Consider the following 22,727-nt stretch of genomic DNA (forward strand, 5'->3'; position numbering starts at 1 on the left):
GAAACACTGGGTGCCTTTAAATCTCAACTTAAAACCCACCTGTTTAGAGTTGCTTATGGCTAAATTAGGATTAGAGTGTGGGCTTTGATGTCTTCGATGTTTTTGATGTTTTTAATGTTTTTATCTTTTTTTAAATCTCTTTATGTAAAGAAGTTTTAAAGGTTTGAGTCCTTGTCAAATGGCGGTTTGACTAAAGTCCTACAGAAGGAAAGGTTTGTAGAGCCTCTTATTTTGGAGGAGACCCCATAAGGGCAAGTCCTCATGTGGATAATGTTTTTATTTATTTATTTATTTATTTTTGTATTTTTTTAAATCTCTTTTTCTTTACTTTAATTTCTTTTTATTTCTCTTTCTCATTGTTTATTCACTGTCACATGCTGTTTTCATTTTAATTATGTAAAGCACATTGAAATGCCTTGCTGCTGAAATGTGCTATACAAATAAAATTTGATTGATTGATTGATTGATTGATTGATTGATTGATTGATTGATTGATTGATTGATTGATTGATTGATTGATTGATTGATTGATTGACTGCAGATGAATATAAACAACAATTCCTCCAAAGTTGTAAGTTTGTTACCTGGTTGGCCATATTGGAAAGCGTTCGATCCAAGTCTTCTACAAGTTGCTGGAAGGTGGGCCTCCGTGCTGGAACAGCATGCCAGCATTCCCTCATCATCAGATACCTGAAATATTAAAAATTATAAAGACAGCTGTTTTAGGACATCTGCAGATGGAGTTAAGGAGGAGGAAAGCCAATGTGTGCATGCACTCACAGCTCCTGAGTGCATGCGGAGGGTTTTTCCATGCGGTGTCCCTCCTTCAGCAGCTTAAAGAGCTCCTCTACGGGGACCCCGGGGTAAGGAGAGCCTCCCAGGGTAAAAATCTCCCACAGCAGGACGCCAAAGGACCACCTGCAGCAGCAGCAACAGCAGCACATAGGATCAATGCGTGGAATGTGGAGACTGAACTGCAAACTGAAGTTCAGGTTTAGAAAAGTGTAACCCTGCAGAGAAATTATCTGAGGGAAAAGTAATGCTGGGCAAACATAGATGACTGAATGCAATTTTAGGCATTAACTGATAAAATAAGCTAAATTTTAAATTCAAAAACTCTTTATAGTGCAAAATTATTGAATAAACATATGAACTGAACAACAAAGATATTTATTGTGTTATTCATTCAGTTTTCCAGAGTTTCAGGAAGCTCTGATCATTCATGGAGCTTCTTTAGAAATGTAGACTGTGGTCACTGACATCAGCATTAGCTGCTACATGTTTAGCATCAATATGCTGTTTTAGGCTTGAATAGCTTTGCTGATAAGCTAGCTTTTTTTTTTTTTTACCAAAACTTGAACACAGCAATATTCTTTTCCAGCTTCCAATCAGATCGTTTTTCGAAGCAAAAAATTAACCCCTAGTGGCCCAAGAGCAGCGGCTTTGCTTGTCCATCACTGCTGTTTGCGGATGTCGCTTGTGTAGCAGATTTATGGCGTACCAGAAACAAGTATACAAAGGTTCCAGCTCTGGATGTTTGTAGGTATTTATTTATTTTTTTAAGTGATTATTTGTGTTCAGTTTTTAATGGGTTACAATCCAAGTAATAAATTAACTTAAGTTCCAACCCCAACTTTCACACAACAATCATGCCTTGCATAGATTTGCGTCAGTCTCCTGCTCCAATTTTTGAGCTTTATAAAGCTTGAAAGCACTGATACTTAAGAAAAATTTCAAAGATGGTATAAAATAGAAAAACTACTGTACGTAGTAGATAACTCACACATCACTTTGGTGCGTGTATATCCGATCGAACAGCGCTTCAGGAGCCATCCATTTCACGGGTAGCCGGCCCTGCAGGCACATTAGCACATTAACATCTGGTCATACTGTTAATAAATCTACAACAAGCTTCCTTTAAACAGTCAGGCTTACATTAGTGGTCTTCTTGTAGTAGTCAATGTGATGGATGTCTCGAGCCAGGCCGAAGTCAGCAATCTTCATCACATTGTCCTCGGTGACCAGCACATTCCTGGCGGCTAAGTCTCTATGAATACACTAAAACAAAACAGAACCAGTGAGTGACTGCTGAAATCACAAGTTTTTTTTTATTATTTAAAACAATCATTCCAGAATATGACTGGAGGGAAGGAGAGTCATCCTTCAAAACCCGGCTTTATAGGCTAAGCTCACAGGTTTGTTAGCCAGATAAGCTAACTGAAGTACAAAAAACCAGACAACTGACAGGAAGTCGGTTCTGTCTGACTCTAGGTTGATGCCATTGTCAATGCTCCATTTTATTCCTTACTTTGTCTCACCAGGTTGGATGTTTTTTTATGTAATGCAATTGTAAAAACTTGTAGGACTCTCAATTTTTACTCAACAAAACCAAATGATAAAACATAACAGCCTACGGATTAAAGCAAAAACTGAACTGAGGTTATTTTATTTGTTTGTTTGTCAAATTTTATACAAATAAAATTGTATAATTTGCCAGTATAGCTTTTTAGAGGTTAGACATGTACAATATGTAACACTGTTTTTTTTTTTTCAGACCTTTTTTGAAGCAAGGTAAGACATTCCTCGAGCCACTTGGTAAGCAGCAGACACCAGCTCCCTGATCTCCAGACTGCCCAGGCTAGCCTGCCGCAGGCCGCTCCAGTACTCCAGCCCGACGGGCCGACGAGCGCGCAGATACTCCCTCAGATTCCCCTGAGACGCGTACTCCACCACCACATACAGAGGGCCTGATCCAGGGCACGGTGACACATCCAGGGGAGAACACGCTGGTTAATGAGCAGAACTCTCCCCACACAACCCAGCCGTTTAAAGACTTCAGCACTTACCGCCCTGAGTGCAGGCGCCCAGGAGGTTGATGATGTTTTTGTGTTTCCCGATCATCTTCATCATCTCCATTTCAGAGATAAGGTCAGACAAGTCCTTCTCTGTGGCGTCCGCTGAACACAACAACATGTCAAAGATTAGAAGATCTGCAGCAGCAGGGGACAGAACAGATCAGCTGCAGGACATAACTTTTATTAAAAAAATATTTTTTATTTTTTTTTCATATTTGTTAAAATTATAATTATGTTTTGACGATATAATATATACAATCTGTGGAAGAAAAAAAATCGATCTCCTCTGCCTTTTCCCAGTGCTCCCAGTACTAACTACACCACTCAGTGTATTACTGCAGTAATGACCAATCAGAGCCAGGAGGAGGGTCTTACAGCTGTCAATCACTCTCATTCTCACCCCCATCCACTTTGCTCTCTGATAGGCTACAGCTGCTTCACTACAGCATACTCTGTCATAAATGCTAAGGCTAGTTAGCATGGCCAATGATGAAGGTGGCCATGCTAACTCCTTTAACAGTGAGCACTGATTGGTTGTTTTTGGTCGGGAGCAGTGCATTTCTTCAGACAACAATAGGAGCTCAGGGAGAAGGTGGAGGAGATTACAGATTATCTGTCTCATATCATATTGTCACCACACTGTGACAATTTTAATAAATATAAAAAAAACATATTTTCGTAAAAAATATGAACAAAAAATTAAAAAAGAATAGCTTCTGTCATCTCTCACCTTTGAGCATTTTTACAGCCACTTTGGTTAGACGTGTGGGTTTGTTCTTGTCGATCCCGATAGCTTCAGCCAGCACCACCTGACCAAAGCAGCCCTCTCCCAACGGCTTCCCCAGGGTAAGCCTGAAACAAATGCAGAGGTGTAAAATTATGCTGGACTAAAACACAAAACACAACCTAGAAATGAAAGCATAAATCAGACACTCAACCCTCTGTAGACAACGGGATGTACACCAATAAGACCAGTTAACACTGCAGTGACTTTAGACTTTTCACCATAGAGGATCAATGATGAATCTTCTCTAAGGTGGCGGATGTTTCTTAAGGTTTAGGGTTTTAAGGTCTAGTTCTTAAGGACATTGGCTTTATTAATTGCATCATGTTCCTCCTCCATAAGTGGCTCTCCAGCCCATGTCAGTACAAGACTGGATAATGGTCACTAAACAACCACATTTTCCAACCACAAAACCTCAATATATTTATAGTTTTTTGTTTTTAACAGACCGTCAGGAAGCAGAGCATAACTGTGAGTGGGAGGAAGATTATATAATAATTTTGAATTTGGTTTTGTAAGATTGCTCAGATTCAGGTTGGAACACCTGGACATCAAATTTTCCAAGTCTTGCCAAAGATCCTCAAATAGATTTATGTCTGGACCAGCAGCAGATCACCTCCTTCCACCTTTTTGCTTGGTCGCATAAATGTGACATGGTAAACTGCCAATGCTCTTTGTAAAATGAAACTTTTGTGGGGTATGACTACTTTTGAAGACATTGGGTAAAGACATACCGTTCACGTGGCAGCTCCCATCCAGGATCGTATGGAAGTTCGTATTCCGACACTCCAGCCAGGATGGTGGTGGCAGCACTGGAGAGACGCGACGGATGCATCAAACACATCCCTGACTGCTGGGAGGTCGAGGATTCAACTGAAACCTACAGATATAGACTTAGTATCAAAACAGGAAGACAATGAAGAGGTGATCTGAACGCTCACTGCCAGCCAGCCTCACCTGTCTCCTCAGAGGAATGCTCTTGGCTAACTTCTGCACTGCCAGCTGGCTGTTAAAGTCCCTTTTCTTCTGGGCGCAGCAGAGCCTACACATGACTGCGGAGACCGTCAGAATGATGATGACGAAAAACCCCAGGCAGTAGATGAAGATCTCCAAGTATGTCTGCGAGGGCACCGGTGAGGGCAGTAACTCTGAGGAGAGGGAAGTCATGGTGAACATAGAGGAGAGAGTCTGAATTATGGTGTGCATGGGTTCCATGTAAACATACCATCGACCACAGTGAGCCACGCCGAGTGGTAAGACACTCCGATGGAGTTCTCTGCCAGGCAGGTGTACTCTCCAGCATCATCCAGGGAGACATTCTTCAGAGTCAAAACCTCCATGTCTTTTTCTGTGGTATTCAAACCTGCAGTCTGACAGCAACATAGATATTAACTCCAGATCAGAAACAAACAGAGAACGTTCACAGCTGGAACCTGAAACAGACATACAAACAGCAGCATTCACAGGGAACACAGGTGGATGTAAAGTCTTTAAATAAAAACCTACAGTTTACTCAGTAACACAGAAACATTTCTCAGAGTTGGTATAGTTAACACTACTATACTAAAAGAATAGTACAAATCTCAATTTTCAACTTGAATGGTAAATAAATCTTCTGTAATTGAGAAAGAGGCTGAAGTGTTTCTCCTCATTATCCCACCACTTCCTACAAACCCAATCTGACTGTCTGCTGACCAGAGAAAGAAAAATGAGACCAGTGCCATGCAGCAGAAACCAGCTCAGCCACCACTATAGTAAATCATTACAGCCCACTGGCATGCATCAGCCACAGGGCCTAAAGATCCTCTTCTGCATACTGACTGTAACAACTGTGTTATGCTCAGCTTCCACAGAGCGGTACGTCATGGGCCGGTGCAGTTGGGTGCTCTATTTTATGGTCCAGAGTATTCAGGAGAGCGACTCCAGCAGCAGTTGGACTCTCGCTGGACAGGCGGGGTCAAACCCAAACCCTTTAACTTGGCGTCATTCTAATGCAACAACAAACGTGATGCATTTGTATGCCTCATATCTGTCGAAAGCAGTAACATTTTTCCATCCCCCAGTCGATAGAATGTGTTGTGTGACATCAGTGGCTCCACCTTAACCATACAATTATCTTATAGACCTGTAGTCAGTGCTGCCAAGTCTTCTTATCATCAGCGATGTGGGCTTGTTTTTTTGTTTTTTTTTCTAAAGTCATTTGCAAATTTAATGAGGTTGCTGGTTTTTATTTTTTGAGGACTAGAATGTTGCAGTTAATTGAGGGACCCGGGGGGCAGGGGGGTCATGATGACCCCCACAAGATGCCACCCTGGGCAGGTGCCCAGGGTCCATATCACTCAATGTAGACTCAATGGAAAACTGAAAGCTCCATCTAACGGCTCGATTCTGTCTTTACCTCAAGAGACCAGTACAGCTTCACCAAATCCAACAAACACTTTCATTGATACAGTTAGGGTATCAATGTCTTTGCTAAGCTACAGATAAAGCTCAGACTGATATTTGCTTAATTTCAATGCATTGAAACTAAATTTACAAAGAACACCACCTGTGTGCTTTGCGTACCTTGAGAATCATGACGAATGGGTGTCCGTCTGGTCCCTGTTTGCTGCCATTGACGGTTATATGTTTGAACCACCGGATGTGAGGCTGTGGGTCACTGAACACTTTGCATACAAACTCCACATCGGTTCCAACAACAGCCGTCTGATTGGCCGGCAGGCCCGCCTGCAGTATGGGTCTGTGAGGAGAACGCTCTGCAGCAGAGATGTTTGGACAAACGTCAGATGAAGGTCAAAAGCTGCATTTAGTAACACATTTCAAAACGTCCAGTACACTAAAGCATAAAAACTCTATTTGATATACAGTAAATATACTAGGATCAGGAATGTCCTGTGCTGTGTTTGCCAAAACTTTTGGAAAGGAAGGCTATTTTCAACCCTAAGGTTGAAACCCTAAGGTGTTGGAGGAAGAAAAGTGGAAGATCAGAAGAGATTGGACGAAGGACAATCTCTTCTGATGCAGAAAATTGGTGAGACACAGGAGGGCGCTCGGTACAGAAGGGTCATTCTGATGCCCAGAACATCAACATTTCTCACCGATTACGTCCAGAAGGAAGGTGTGTTTCAGGCTGCCATGTACATTCTCCACTACACAGGTGTAGTTCCCTCTATCAGAAGGAACCACTGACTCCATTATGAGCGTCCCCATGTGTTCTCTGAACTGATAAAGAGCAGAAGATTTAATACATCTCTTTAAAACCAGATATACTGTTCCTACTCTAGTTGCGTTTCCATTGACCGTATAATTGCACAATTTGACATTTTGCAAATAGGTTTGCTTAGTTTTTTTGAAACATGCCAATTTAAAAAAAAATTATATATATATATATATATATATATATGAAGGTTGAACGCCCCTTCACAACACACGAGTCACATGATTAACAACCGGATGTTGGGACTGACTCAAAAAGAAGAAGACAGGAAGTAGTTGGTGGGATAATGGCATGGCATGTTTTTTAATGACTTACCACGTGAATAAACTTATATTGACAAAGTTTTGCGCACATTTGTAATGGAAACGCAGCAACTGATGTCAGACAGACCTTGAACCCTCCGATTCGTTGGTCTTTCCTGAACTCCATCCCGTTCTTGTACCAGCGCAGGCTGGGTAGTGGATTCCCGGTTGCTTGACAGCGGAACTTGACGGTCCTGCTGGCAGGCACAGCATGGAGCTGCTTTTCCATCTTCTCTGGCATCACCCACTGCGGCGCCAGCGCTAACGAGGAGGCACCACAACATAAACACGATAAAATCAGCCATTCACAGCTCAACTGTTTTCAGGCAAAACCTAACAGGATTGAGGGAATTACGTTGGAGCTTTTCGTTGCTTGTTGACATTTCATTGGACAGTTTATTTTCCTCTGAGGATGACTCTTCATCTTCTTCGTCTTCAGAAGACTTTGCTGCATCTGTTTTAAAAGAGATTTAGAATAGATTTCTTTAATAGGAGAAACAGCCATAAAGGTGTTTTAAGAGAAATAAAAACAGCTTGAGGATCCACCTCTGACCTCAGTGCAAAGAAGCTTTCAGTGTTTCTGCTCAGGCTGCTGCAGCAGACGTACGGGCGCTATTGCCAAGCACAGTTACACCCCAACCACTTCACAGACATCCTCCCCATTAATCTGGACCATAACCAACAAGCTTAAAACACACACATCCTTTCAGCCGGGGGAGATGGGCGATGTTTTATGTTTAAGATGGTGTCAGTACTCCTTTAAATCACCTAGATGATGTTGCATGTCAGAAGAAAAGGCAACAGTTGAAGATGGAAGAAGTGTGCAAGTTGATTGGTTACCAAGCAGATTGGCTGCCAAACAGAAAGGATGCAGACTGGAGAACATTACTGCTGAGTTCTGTTTTTATTCATTACATCAATGTCTTCGTCATGTGGACATTGCTGCATTGAATTTCATGGTATATTTTTAATACAAATTAAGCATAATATTATGATGTGCATGGAGTCCCTTACACAACAGACTGTGCTGTGTGTATCCTGACACCTTTCAGTTACCTTTTCAGTCATTTGGGCTGCAGTTATGTTAGGTTGAACGCCCCTGTTTTCCTCAAGACACCTCGGCTCCCATCCTGCAACTGGTTGTTCCTTACGTGGGACATTTCTGAATCACTTCTGATAGGTAACTGCAGCAGTAGTAACTGCTGTAATTAGGTTATAATGTATGGTCTGCAGTCATACTGGATCGTTAGGTCTGAGTAGAAACTGACTTTTTCAATTGCTTTGCCATTGATTTTCTTCAAAGGGGGAAGCTTTATGTATTTTCTAGACACATAGTAAAGGTTTAGGTAAAGGTATATAGCACATCTTCAGCAACAAGGTAATACAAAGTGCTTTACAAGAATTAAAAGGAAACACAAACAAAATAACAAACCAAAGAAAAGAGCAAAAGAAGAAAACTAATCTAATGTTGATCTAAAGTATGTAAACTAGGTGCTCCTGTTCAGGGTTGCTAAGTATTCTCTGGTCTAATTCCATTTCTGGGTTAGGAGAGCAGAAGTCTGAAAAATAGTCTGACAACGTTGATCCAAAAGTTTCCTCTGGGCTTCTGGTCGCTGCATCTAAATAGTGAGTACTTTACAGTTTCTAATAAAATAGACTAAAGAGTGACTAATGTAATTCATTTTCTGGATTAAAAGTGAGTCTGTATAATATTGATCTAAATAGTGCGTACTAAACAGTTTCTGATATTATTAATAGACTAAAATAATCCTTTTCTGGGTTAAATAGGGAATACTCCACAGTTTCTAACAGGTAAACTAACAAAAAGGAGGAAAGGACACATTAGGGCAGATGGAAGCATTCAGACGAAACAAAGGGAAAAACAAAGACATGAGTGAAGGTGGTGACGTCACAGGGCCATGAAACCACGTTGCTCAGCCTCCCGGCAGAAGTCCAATAAAGGTGTTGTTATCAAGGAATGTCCTTGGGAGCACTCAGGTCCACAGCTGCTTGGATAACAGAAGGTGGTGAGGTGGGAAGGAGCGTTATGTTTAAATATCTTCAAGAAGATTGGAAATATGCAGCCCTTGTAAGGCAACATGGGGAAAGCCAATTCATAAACAGATTGTCTTAGGTCGGGTAGATTATAAATTTCAATCTTCCCTAAAGTCTCTCCGATACATCTCAGTTCCCAATTATTCAAATTAGTTTGGTTGTTCCACTGAGCCGAAACTGGCAACTTCTCTAAGATCGATTCCATCCCATTAGAGAGTTTTAGAGTCCTCAGCTGGCCTGAGAGTCTCAGCAAGACTCACATCCAACTTGCGTCTCTGTCCACACCAACAGTCTGAGTGTTTGCTAGTTCAGCCAAGTCTTTCATAGATTTGTCGATAAGCCAGGAATCCACAAGCTCCAAACAGCAGAAATCCTGTTATCATGAATAAATCCAGGGTGAATCCCGCCGGGTGTGTCCCCGCAGAACGAGAGGGACAAGATTGTGCCATTTTATAGCACAATCAAGTAACTTTGTTACCTTCAGTTGTAATAAAAATCTTATTTATATCAAATATGACTTAAAAGAAAATTGTCTTTGCAATTTAACGCCTTGAAATTGTGTCTATTTAAAAACTCCTTCTCTTTCTGAAACTCCGCCTCCAGAAACATGGCTCCTCTATTAATCTTTAACAACGTTTTTACCAGCGTTTATACTTCTCAGAGTGTTGCTCTGAGAAGTAGCTCCTATAATGAGCTCAGCAGAGGCTCAGTTCCACCAGGTGTTTGCTAATTGCTGCTGGCTAGTCTGAAGGAGCTCTGTGAGGCAGAAACTTGGAAGCTCCAGCTCCTGAGGAGGAGCTTTGTCCTTGAAGGCAGGGCTAGGTTAACACAGATGTTTGGACAGCTGAATGGTTGCCATGGGAGATTCAGGGATTTCGTAAACACTCATGAAAGAATCAAAGCAACACTCCAGGTGTGTTTTTGATGAGGGCTATCATTATAACATGATGTAAAGCTCCAAAAAGTATATTTTCCACAATACTGCCCTTATAATAGAAACTCTCTTTCTGAGACCAATGTGGTCAATCTCTGACTCTGAAAGTTTGTCCAAAGTCAGTGACTATGGTCACCAACACTGACCACAGTCACAAATGTGCAGCTATGGTTCAAACACTGACCACTTTCTAGGCATGATCAGAACTTCTGTTTCCCTCTGAATTCGGAGGAGTGGTGTGATTTCAGAAAGCACGCAGCAGAGCGTAGGGAGCAGGGAAATTGAAAGCAGGCTTTGTTTATAAAAGGGGGCTGGAGCAGAGAGACGAGATCTGATGGATTCTTGACTGAGATGAAAACAAGAGTTTACAATGGTGCTACAGACAGTCAGCTGGAGCCCAGATGGTTGTTGAAACACAACCAAATACACACAGGCACGCTAGATGTATACATGCATATTCATAAACAGACAGAGAGAGGAAGGAGCATAAATGGTGCCTGAAAGTGCAGCTTTATGCTGAGCCGGTTGGCTCAGTGAGCCCATAACAGAGAGCGACAGGGTGCATGTGTTCCTGTGTTCCTGTGTCTGGACGGAATCTACAGACCATAGCCAGCACCCACAGAGCCAAACCATGGTTACACCACAAAAAAAAGAGAAGAAAAAAAAAAGAAAGAAAAAATCCCTTTAACCGTTTTCAGACGCCTCTGAGCCAAAATCAGCCGAACCTAGAAAAAAATCGCCATCCTGTTAAAGAATTCATGCTTTTGGAAAGTTTTATAGCCCTTTATATAAGAGCACAAACTGAAAAACACACAACCACAGCTGAGATCAGAGACGAAAACAAAGGAGAGCAGGAGGGACCTATGAATGAGAACCAAACAGTTCGTAAAGAAGCCGAGACCACTTTCAAAAAGAGCTGACTTCATTGAGCAGAGCAGCAAAGGAGCATGGGAAATCAGTTTGAATGATGTGAATCCAGAACATGAGGAGATGATTATATTCAATTTTAATTTTATTTTGTCAGACAGCAGAAAGCCGATTCAGATTTTGTCTCAGATTAATTTAATTAATTACTGTCTGTCTCTTCCTACATACAGTTTGAACGGTCAGGAACGTAGCTGAGTAGGTGGTCCCTAAAATGATTATATGTACTGGTAAGTTTTGAAAATCATTTATCTTGTGACACTAATCAGTTCCTTCAGGCAGCTGTGATGTCAAATATTAATCCAAATTCACTCATCATTCGCAAATTTTGCGCAAACTTGCAATTTTCATCTGTCATGACAACTTTTTTGTAAATCTGACCAATCACCGTAACATTTTCTGTAGTTCCCTATTTTCTGACCAATCACAGAAACTCAGCTGAATTTTGACCAATCCCCTTCACCCCCTTCTAATTTAACTTCCTGTTTCACAACATCTCTTGAAAACCTGAGATGAAAGCATGAGTGACGCTAAAGAGCAAATTAATCTTAATCTAATTAATCTGAGATGTTCTGAAGGATTTGCTTCTACTGTGTCTTCAGTTCATATTAACCTGAATGAGACAATATGGAATTATTCTTTTGCACTTTGACCTCTCCTCAAGACAGCATTTGATTTGTATCAAGCTGCTATTTCAAGAAGAATTCTGAAAATGTTCACTGTAAACATGAACCATGCTTAAATTCTGTATTTTTGGGGAAGGTTATGTGCAGCAATTTCACCTTTTTTGAAAGACGGCGAAAATAAGACTTTAAAAGAATTCATAACTTTGACAAATCAGTAGTTTTAGGCAACAACAATCACAAAAAACCATCATGACATCCTGGAGGGACTGAGTAAGCCTAACTGTTACTCAGCTCTGAGCCTTTATGGAGAACAGTGAAGCCAAGCAAAACAACTCAATTGGGACTGAATGGTTCATAAAAAACACCAACCATGAATGGTTTACTGGTCAAGGTTTGGGACACAGTGAGCTCTGTAATGTTATGCATTTCGGCACCATAGTGAGAGCAGAGCAGCAGGCAGGCCGGTCATGGGAATGCTGAGCAGTAAACACAAAGTGGCCTCAGCAGCAGCCTGCTTCAGTATGCTGTCTGCCAGCGTTCCAGATGCTCTAGTACCGATGTGTGTCTTCAAACAGATTTCCTCTCCTGTTGCTTTTTATGTTGCGCTGAAATGTCTCAGAGCTTTAAACACGTGTTAAATCAGACAAAGATAACCTGAGTAAATGCAAAATTTAGTTCAAAAATGCTGAATTCTCTTAAGAAGAACTGAAGCTATCCCAGCCAGCTTAGCCCTGTGCTTCTAGCTGAACAGTTTTAATTCAGTCACACTGTGCAGAACAGCATGTCCGAGGTCATGGGACAGCATTTACACCAGATTTAATTCCAGACTTTGACTAGGCCAATCCATAACCTCCATTTTAGCTTTTGAGCCATTCACAGGTTTATTTGGGATTCAGGTTGCTGATGTCCTTTTTCTGAAATGCTGTGTTGGTTTTGCACCGTCTATGCATATAACAGGATGCACAACTGAAAAGAGTTCCTCTTTTGTCTCGCCAGTTAACAGAATATTTTCCTAACATATAATTTTTTGGAGAATATGAAATAAGCATTTTTGTTCTTTTTGGTCTGCAGAAATCTTCAGCCTTGGAACCCTTCTATGACTCATAAACATGAACCTTAGCAGAAGCAGTGAGGCCTGCAGAGCTGTAGTTATTCTGAGTTTCTTTGTGTAGAATCATACCTTCAATATGAGACTCCTGTCTGTGCTTGGGTCCATTTCTTACACAAAGTATCACACAGACAGAGTGTGTTTTTTTCTTTTTCACAGAGGTTCTAGTTGGATAACTTTGTTTCTTTAATAAATGAGGTCATCATTTGAAAACAGCTTTTGTTTGTTGCCATGGTTATCTTTATCTTTTTATCTGACATAAATGTTGAAGATTTCAAAACTAACTTTTCTGTGTGAAGTAGAAGAAATCTGTTAGGGGAAAGCTGCAATAGGTAACATTTCTAAAAGTATTTATTTATTTTATATATGTGTTCAAACTGTCCCTGTATGTCCTTGACAGAACGGAGCTCCTCTGCCTCCTCCCTGTGGTCCTCCGGCTCAGAAACAACCAGAAACAATCATAAGGTCACGGCACAGTGACAGTTTGAACAAATATGTAAAACAAATAAATATATTTCTGTAAAAGTGACCTACTGCGGCTGTAACAATAGTAAGAAAGAGCTGAATGAGACTGTGACCATGTGCAAACACATGTGGTACACATGTGGTTTATGCTAGCAGCAATGCATCCAACGTGTTGTCTCATCTATCAAAACATCCCTGCAAAACTGTTCAACAGCCTGTTAGAAAAATAAGCAGGACCTCCCAGTTACTGTTGTTTACAGAGCAGAACAAAACCAAAAACCACAAGCCTGGAACTAGGAACCAAACAGAACTGTGGTTTTTATGGCCAACTTTGCATTTCTATGAGTTTTACCCTCAATCTTTAACTAAACTCGATCACATGACAGGCAGCTGAATTACTTTATCAGTTGTTGTTTCTGTGCGATAAAACACACGAAGGCTCTGACCTGTGTTTGTGTCTTCTGTGGCTGGTCTGGACTGGACCTGAACCAGCAGCAGCACCAGGACGCACGGAAGCAGGAAGCAGCGCCGGGAATCCATCACATTTGACTGCATCAACTCACTGGGACTTTTGCGCTGCAGAGAGAAGAAAAAGACAATGAAATTAGACTCACAATGTGATTAAATGTTCCTACTTCCTTTAGATTTTTCCAATCTTGAGGCGCATTGGGGTTTTGAAAAACATTAGGAACTCCCTTCGTTTTATGGAACAATGAAAATCTCATTTAGGTTGAGCAACACATGGAGTTCTTCTGATTCTTTCAAGAAATGCACAGATACGCAGAGTCAATTCCCAGTAAAGCCATTAAAACCAGAAGGTCTGGTTTTACTTGACCAGCTGGTTCTGGTCAAGTATAAACTAATTCTGCATCAGCTGGTCATTTAATTTAAGTGTGAATGTTTAATGTCATTATTTATCTGGAGGAACTGTGACCACAGTCAGTGGTTTTTGTCACTATGGAGAAAAAGTTAGTTATAATTTAGTCAGTTAGAGTTTATCTGTTTGGTGTCAGTCACCGTAAAAGCTGCCTGGACCCAGTGGACTTATGGGACACAAACACATCAATAACATCCTTCACATATAAAGTGTCCTCTGTGGAAGAGCTTCTGAAACATATTGATCTAACTAAAACACACAATCCTTAAATAAACACTGCAGTTTGACTTCATCACCAAAATAAAAGAATCTGAATAAACATCAATAACTTTACCAAACAATTATTTCACTAAATATCTCTGTTATGGAAGTCCCAACAGAAAATGTATGTGAATCTGTGATCCGACATTTTAATAAACCTGTTCCATAATCCCATCATATCTCCAATATATCTGACGGTTACATCCATATAAGGCCGGTTTAGAATGTTTCTGGTCAGACTTAGGAAATAGCTCAGGACCCTGTACTGGACTTTCTCCCTACAGGGTTGGTGACAATAGCCCCAGACTCTAGAACTGGACAGACAAGATCTGTCCAGGTTTATAATCCAGGTCACAACAGAATTTTACTTCATTTATAATCTAATTCTTCACCCGCTGAATCTAACTGGATTTTTACTCATTCTTCAAATTTAAGATGTTCATCTACAATAAATCCCAAATATTGATGTTTTTAAAATCAATAAGCAAAATAATAGGCCCAAATCAAAAGGTAAATGTCAGTGTGTGACTCAGCTTTCAAAAATGAACTTCAGTTTTATCACAATTTGTCTTTAGCCTCATTTTGTTACACCAAAAATAAACAGCACTTAGCAGTTTCTGAAGATCAGGTTCATTCTCAGTACTCAGCACAGTGTCATCTGCATGCAGTCACATACAGACCTTCATATCACCCACAATGTAAAAAATACATCTCTAATTTATGGTGAAATACCAGAAGCTGTGTTTGCCAGAATTTTACCATCTATATTTTACCATATTTTGTCATATTTAGTGAGATTTACTCTCACTCCCACATCCACTTCTTTACCGTTACCAGATAATTTATGTATAATGCAAAGAGTAGGAGACAGGACATCACATTGTTTAACACCTTATGTGAGCCAGCCTGTCCTGAAGTCATTCACATGAACACAAAACCCATACATGTATTAATAATTAACTAAACTGAATGAAAATGAAATGGAGTTGAATATTTGAAAATTTGACAGGTAGAAATGGATTATTACTGGATTTTTTTGGGCTCTCTTAGTCAAAATGACAGACAATAAAAAGTCCAGATCAACCTGAGTTCTCAGCATACATCTGAACCAACAGCAGAATGATTTGATAAGGGAAAAAAATGCATTCTGGGATGTCCAGAGTCCAGAACTAAATCTAACAGGAAACTCTGTTGAGGCCACCTCTTCAGATGACCTTCATAATCTAAAAGATTATGAGACCCGGGAGTTTCTGTTCTGGCTGGCAAGTGGAGAGTCCTACAGGATATATTGAGACAAGACGTCATGATGCTCAGCTCTCCACGATGTTTTTTAAGGAGCCACTTTTCCTCAGGATGTCATTCTGGCATTTATGTTTTCAAAATAAATTGTGAAAAATTCTAAAAAAAAAATTCTAAACACAAACAGATATGTGTTTTTTTTTTTACTTTATTACTTTGACAGATGTCATTTCAGCGTCATGAAACAAATCCCAGCCTTCACAGATTTTGTTCAGACCTGAAGAAATCCCAGCAGGAAACAGACAGAGAGTGAAGAAAGCTGTTTACGCCGTGAACAGAGCTGGTAGAGGCTGCAGAAGGGGGACAGTAAATGACATTCATCATCTTATGAGGCTCATAAACAAAATGAGGACTGTTTGGCCGCCCTCACCCGAGCGTCTCATTACAGCGTCTGTGCCCGGCGCGCTGCTGCGTGCATGCAGAGCACATGCATGTGGTTGAGGGTGGAGTGTGATGAGCAGAGCAGCGGAGGATGCCAGCTTCATGCAGACATAATTAATGCGCTCAACACACACATACACACAGACAGACGCCTGTTTAATTACTGTTGAGTCTTTGTTGTTTTATACAGAAGATTCACAAGTGATCAGGCACCACAGCAGACGCCTTCATTCACATATTCAGTAAATGCAACTTGCTGCACCCAAATGAAAGCTGGAGCTGTTTGGATAAAACTCCATGCTAACTAGAACACTACTGTTGTTGTCGCCTGTTTTACATCCCTTGTTAGTTACTTAGTTAATGCCAGGAATAAACCCAATTATTTTTCACTTCTGTACAGAACTTGTGCTCACTGTTGCTTTCCACATGGTTAAAAGAAATCTTTATTGCCATAGCAGAAAGAGCAAAGAGTCAGGGAGAAGACACTATACAACCACACTATAAAAAACAAAACAACTGGTAAACGTACTGTAGAAATGCAAAGGAATTTTCCGTTATGATTTTAACAAGGTTATTTTCTATAATTTGTCCTTTACACTTTGCATCATGGGAACAAGAACCTTTAGACAACGTTAGCAGCTCTTGCTAAACAAAACCAGGAGCATCAACCATTTGGAGCTAGATTTAAGAGTTGGATTAACCTTTTTGGCACATTTTTGGTAATATAAAATAAATTAAAAATTTGTTTCTGAGTAAAATATTTTGAAATACTAGTAGTTAGTTGACTTTGGGAGACTCATGCCAGGAAGAATATTATAGAAAACCTATTTTCTAATCTTATTCTAACAGAGGTTTATGGCTCTAGTTTTGGTCTTTACTTTATGGGTCACTCACTTTTCCACAGAACCCATTTTTTTGTTTTTAGTTTCAGTTTTACTCAAAAAACAGAAGAGCTCAACATATCATTTTAAAATGCTATGTATGCTCGTGGTTATAAAAGTAAGACGCGGTAACCGCAGCATTTGTTTTTCAAACTCCAAACACCATCCGCCGTCGTCTCATGATGAGTTACACTTGCTAGCTAGACTTTACTTGTTCACCTTAAGAACAATATTTGCCACGTAACTGTCAAAAATAAGAGGACTGTGTTATGGCAAAAATAAATAAATAAATAAATAAATAAATAAAAGTGTTAAACTGTGACCACAACTTTTTCAAAAAGCTGCTGCAAAATCAGTAATTTTATGCCACAAAAATCATAAAGAAACATTGAAGCATCCTGGAGGGACCGATTAGCTATACCAGCAGAAGAAGATTAAATAAAAGGTCCTGTTAAAAATGCCGGATCTTGGTAGTGTATTAAAACCTAGATGATGATAAATCATTTCATTCTTTTTTTGCACCTTTTCCATCACCAATAACCTGAACATCCCAGCTTAAAACAAGCTTCAGTGTTTTATAGAAACATTTAAAAAACCCAGTCCAAATAAAAGCCAGCAGATCTGGTTGATATTTTTCAAGCTCCACCTTTGACCAAAAAGCCACGGTCCTCCGCATTCTACAGCATCAGAGGGATTTAAATTTAAAGCAACACACATATTACCAAGAACTGGATGTCCTTCCAAAACTGACAAAAAGGTATAGGAAGTGTGTAACACACACACACACACACACCCTACCCCACATCATGTTTGGGATGTGGAGCAGAGTGGCAAGATGGAGGCGTTTCCTCACGATAAAAACATCCAAACCCCATTAAGCTTGACAGACTGTTATTTTGAAGTAAAAAGGGAAGTAGCTCCCACATTATACTGATGTATGGCAATCTTGGAGGAAAACGTGTTTGGAGCTGAAATATTCTGAAGACTGGGGTTGGGTTCTGTTTATAGAACAATGGTTTCTACATGCGTTCCAGTTCAGACTTCTATAGCTTTCAAGTCTCTAATGGGATTTTCTGCTGGTTTTATTGACATTCTAGTACCTAACATTTGCCTTGTTGAGTTTTATTGTTCTTTATAAAGCAACAACTGAAACACTGATAGAGATGGCTTGTGGTTTTGGTATTGGACATCTGAACCAATGTGGATTAATTCAAAACTTGAATTAATCCACTTTCATGTTAAGCCTTCTCCTGGATTACATAGAGATCATTCAAATCCTAGTTTATGAACAGAGATGATTAGATGCTTTTTGGTAATCTAAATCAAATTCAGTTCATGAACCTTTGGTCCAATAGTTCAAATCTAAACATAGATGTATTTGTGGGTAAAAACAAGCTCATTAAAATGGATGTGATCTTTGAGTGTGTTAACTGAAAAAGCCTAATTGATTGATGAGCTGGACAGAAACTCGAGCCTAGATGAGGCAAACTAAAGATAGTCATAATATTCTTTTAAATCAATGTAAAAAGTTCATATTTCACATTATGGAAAAGTTTGATAAGCATGTATGCTGCACAGCGCAACACTTCACAATAAGACATTGCGTTGTGTTTGTATTATACAGGACTGCAAATCTCCAGGAGAATGAATACCTTTGCACTGTATTAACGCTTCGATTTCCTGTGTGTCAGACCAAGCACAGTGACACAGCTGTCAGAGCTGCTGCCTCGGAGCCAGAAGGTCCTGGGTTGAAATGTGGGCCGGGCCGAGGCCGTTCTGGTGGACCTGATCCAACTTTCCAGACAAGAGCTGGAGCGGAACGAAGCAATTGGACTGAAAAGAACTTCCCCGGCTGCACAGCGCAACAAAAACCGGCATGGAAAACCTTCTGAGGACTCAGGAGCATTACACAGGCCTAAAAATCTGACGGAGGTAAACAGAAGTCTGACCCAGTTGGTGTGTGTAGGTCCTTGTGTTTTCTCATCTGGGTCTTAAAAGTCTATGTCCTGGTCTAACTCAGTCTGAGCTGGAGCCCTCACCTACACACCAGATTCTGCAGCCGGCTGGCAGCTCCTCATAGCTCTCATACATACCAGCTGCTCATGGCTCCCATCCATCCAGGCTGGAAAATATACACACAAGTGCCAAACAGGAAGTGAGGCAGAAGGCTGTAAACCTTCCACAGACTTTGTTTAAACCATCACAGAGAAGAGAGCAAGTCAAGTTTAAAGGGGAAAATGGTCCAGGTTTGTTTTGCTTCAGACCCAAAATTCTTGAGGGTTTTAGAGGAAAAGTGACTCACCTGTATCATACAAACTCCACATATTACAGTTCAGCATGAAAAGTGATGATTTACCATCCTGAAATATGGTGTTGGCTTTAAAAAAATCTGTTATATTTACCTATGTTTAGGAACAAAGCCAGTGTTATAAATAATCAGCTGCAGTTCTGCAGCAGTAAAGCAGGACTGTTCAAAATGTTGGAACATGGACCAAAAAAAGCAACAAAAAAAAACATTTAAATTTTTTTTTTCCTGCTCAACAATAAACTAAGCATGAAATATTTTGATTAAACAAAGAAAGTAGATTTCTCTTTGTAGGAAAGGAATTTGTAAATCATTGTAGATCCAAAATTCAAAAGGTTTTCACGTTTTCACGAAGAAAAGGCAAAACTTATATTCATTTATTTTAAGATTTAGTCCACTCTCAGCAACAAAAGCAATATTTAGATCAGCCTTTATTTAGAAAGTTTTAACATAATTAAAACCAGATTTTGGAGCTCTAAAGTCTGCTTCAGTGTAGAAATCAATGAATAGATGTGATCCAGTCTACCAAGAAATTAAAGGGAAAGCAGAATGTTTGGCTATTAAAGGGGAAGTATTATGTAAAATCTGCTTTTTTGAGTTTTACACAATATTATAATGTTATTTCATCATCAAAAATTTACCTGGAGCATTGCCTTGATACTTTCATGCATATTTAAGAAATCCTTTAATCTCCATGGCAACCATTCAGCTGTGCAAAACACCTGGGTGAACCTAACCCCGCCTTCGAGATGCAGCTCCTCCTTTGTGTTGCAGCTATAAGCTTCTGAGCTTCTGCCTCACAGAGCACCCCTTCCCAGTGACTGCCCCACTCAGCTCCTTCAGACTAGCCAGCAGTAATTAGCAAACACCTGCTGGAACTGTGGATCTGGTGAGTTCAGAGCAACGCAGCTAAAAATGTTACTAAAGGGTTAATAGAGGAGCCATGTTGTGATGACTTCCTGAAGGCAGAGCTTCAGAAAGAGCAGGAGTTTTTAAAGAGACAGAGACCCAATTTAAAGACGTTAAATTATAAAGTCCATTTTTAAAGTAATATTTGATAAATACAGCATCTTACCTTCAGCAGAAACTGAAGGTAAGATAATTACTTGATTGTGCTATAAAATTGCACAAGATGCCTGCAGAATACATGATACTGCTCCTGTAAAAGACAAATACTTTGTGTTACATCTAACATTTTTGTAAGAACATTTTAATTTCTGGGTCATTGTTTTGTTCTAATTGGAAAAAAAACATTTCCATGTGCATCAACCACCTTCACTGCTGGGATAAATTTAAGTCATTCAGGGGCCGCACAAAATCAGTCATGGAACGACAAATGGCCCCTGGCCCGCACTTTGGACACCTCTGTTCTAGAGTCAAATATAACATATCAAAATATTCATGTTAAATAAGAAGAACACGACAGTAACATTACCACAATGCTTCACATGTTTAACAGATTGACACAAAGTAGCAGAGCAGGGAAGTGGAAGAGCTTAATAATAAACAAAAATAAAAACCTAAAGAGTGTGGAAGACATTTGTAGCCATCTCCCTTTACTCTGATGCTAGAAAAAAAATCCAGTGCAACTCAATACCTGGCCAAGGCATGGCTGACCAAGTAGAGCATTTCCTTACAGAAGCAGCTGTGGTAACCATGGTAACCATGGAGGAGCTGCAGAGATTCACAGCTCTTTGAAGCCAGCTCACAGACACACATCTGAGCTTTATGGGACAAACTTCAGCAGAATAAGAGCAACAAGGAAGATATGGTTGAAAAAACAAGCAAGAATACAGCTAAGGAAACGCAGAAGAAATATAATGGAGGCAGCATCATGCTGCGGGTGGGATTTTCTGATTTTCTGATTGGAGGTGATGAGACGGATGATACCAGAAGAAAAGCTGCTGGAGGAAGCCAAAGAACAGAGCCTGGGGCAGATCTGTCACTTCCAGCAGGACAACACAAACACAGAGCCAGGGCTGCAGTGGAAGAGTTCAGATCAAAACATAAACAACTGCTGAAATGGCATAATCAAAGTCCAGACATAAACCCAACTGAGTCTGTCACAATACAGGTCTCCATCCAATCTGACTGAGCTGCTCTGAAAAGAGGACTGACCAACTGTCAGTTTGATGTGTGAAGCTGATGGAGTCATTCCAGGGAAGACTTGAGCTGCAGTGGAGCTGGGTTTTATCCTGATTTATAAAAATATATTTATATACATGGAAAAGCAAAGCATGCACACTTTGCACTTCAGGATTCTGCACTACTTTGTTGATCTGTAAGATAAAATCCAAGAGAGCACACAAAGGTCTCTGAATATGAATAGAGATGATTATTTCATATGTAATACAGCTTCATTACCGCCTCTTCCATTTATACTGCGGGACGTTTACTGAAACGAATCTGTCGGTTTTGAGCTGATAAAGTTATTCAGTGAACATCTGGACACTTTTCTGCTCCAGTGGCTCAGATCCATCCGCTCCACCGCGGCCCGCCTGCAGCTGGCAGTCAGAACCCACTGAGGTCCAAAGATCTCCGGACTGACAGAGGAAGTGATCCGGTCCGGGGAGGCAGACCTACCTGTACGACACGGTCCAGTTGGCAGGATCCGGAGCCCAACACCGAGTTCGTCCGTCCGTACAACCATGAAGTATGAACTTTCCAGAACTACTGCGAAAGTCCTGCGGCGGTCCGGACTGGCTTTATGACCTCCAGCTGGCGGTAAATCCCGGCGGGGTGAGTCCGAGCCAGCCGCTCTTCTTCCTCTGGAGAAAAACGTGGGAAAGGCGCCACCGGTAGACGAGTTGTCTCAATAAATAATGGAACCCAGAAGAGACGCCCACAGTGGGAGTTTCCTCTGGTCAGAGCCCCCCACCCCGCCTCCTAACACACACACACACACGCACACACACACACACACACATCTCCATTATTTTTACCGGGGCCTCCCTCCCAGGAGCCCCTCGCTTCGGGTTTCCTGCTGTTGTGGGGACACACACTGTGTGTTTCTTCAGCGACTTCATAAGATTTAGCGACATGAGGACAGCGACTCCCATTCCACCCAACACACACAAACACACAATACTCAGGTACACAGAGCAGAGTGTAAGAACTGAGACTAAATTACTAAAATATTTCAACATTTGTTCCAATTTCAATGACTTGTTGAAGAACAAAAAGAAAAAAAAACCTGAAATAATAACCTAGATTATAGATTCTTCTTCTTCTTATTATTATTATTATTATTATTATTATTATTATTATTATTATTATTATTATTATTACATCTGTGGCTCACTTTGAATTTGATCATTTGTAAAAACAAATCATCTGTAACTTTTTGCTACTAAACCACAGCTAAATCTACAGGGTCACCTGAAGAGAACTGTGCACCAGATCCTCACATTGTCAGATCTGGAGATTTTTGTTCTTTGCAAGACAGAGTGAGCA

The 22,727-nt window shown here is 40.4% G+C and overlaps 1 protein-coding gene across 2 annotated transcripts in view; it reads right to left on the minus strand.

Annotated features, from left to right (window-relative positions):
- Nucleotides 1–22,083, minus strand: part of LOC103152302 (fibroblast growth factor receptor 1-A-like) — a 24,158-nt gene extending 2,075 nt beyond the window's left edge. The window contains exons 1-16 of one of the 2 annotated variants that reach the window (XM_007572714.2): nt 21,858–22,083; nt 13,717–13,846; nt 7,514–7,612; nt 7,247–7,419; nt 6,738–6,861; nt 6,205–6,395; nt 4,865–5,009; nt 4,597–4,787; nt 4,374–4,519; nt 3,586–3,707; nt 2,847–2,957; nt 2,557–2,747; nt 1,936–2,058; nt 1,784–1,854; nt 781–918; nt 585–690 (exon numbers count right to left, since the gene is read on the minus strand). In XM_007572714.2, coding sequence (XP_007572776.1) covers nt 585–690; nt 781–918; nt 1,784–1,854; nt 1,936–2,058; nt 2,557–2,747; nt 2,847–2,957; nt 3,586–3,707; nt 4,374–4,519; nt 4,597–4,787; nt 4,865–5,009; nt 6,205–6,395; nt 6,738–6,861; nt 7,247–7,419; nt 7,514–7,612; nt 13,717–13,825 — 2,040 coding nt within the window. In that variant the 5' untranslated portion in view covers nt 13,826–13,846; nt 21,858–22,083. The remainder of the gene's footprint in view (nt 1–584; nt 691–780; nt 919–1,783; nt 1,855–1,935; nt 2,059–2,556; nt 2,748–2,846; nt 2,958–3,585; nt 3,708–4,373; nt 4,520–4,596; nt 4,788–4,864; nt 5,010–6,204; nt 6,396–6,737; nt 6,862–7,246; nt 7,420–7,513; nt 7,613–13,716; nt 13,847–21,857) is intronic. The other variant, XM_016661020.1, reaches the window with a different exon arrangement.
- Nucleotides 22,084–22,727: the final 644 nt, after the last annotated feature.

The sequence above is a fragment of the Poecilia formosa genome, unplaced genomic scaffold, assembly GCF_000485575.1.
Source record: "Poecilia formosa unplaced genomic scaffold, Poecilia_formosa-5.1.2 Scaffold307, whole genome shotgun sequence".
NCBI classification, from domain to species: domain Eukaryota; kingdom Metazoa; phylum Chordata; class Actinopteri; order Cyprinodontiformes; family Poeciliidae; genus Poecilia; species Poecilia formosa.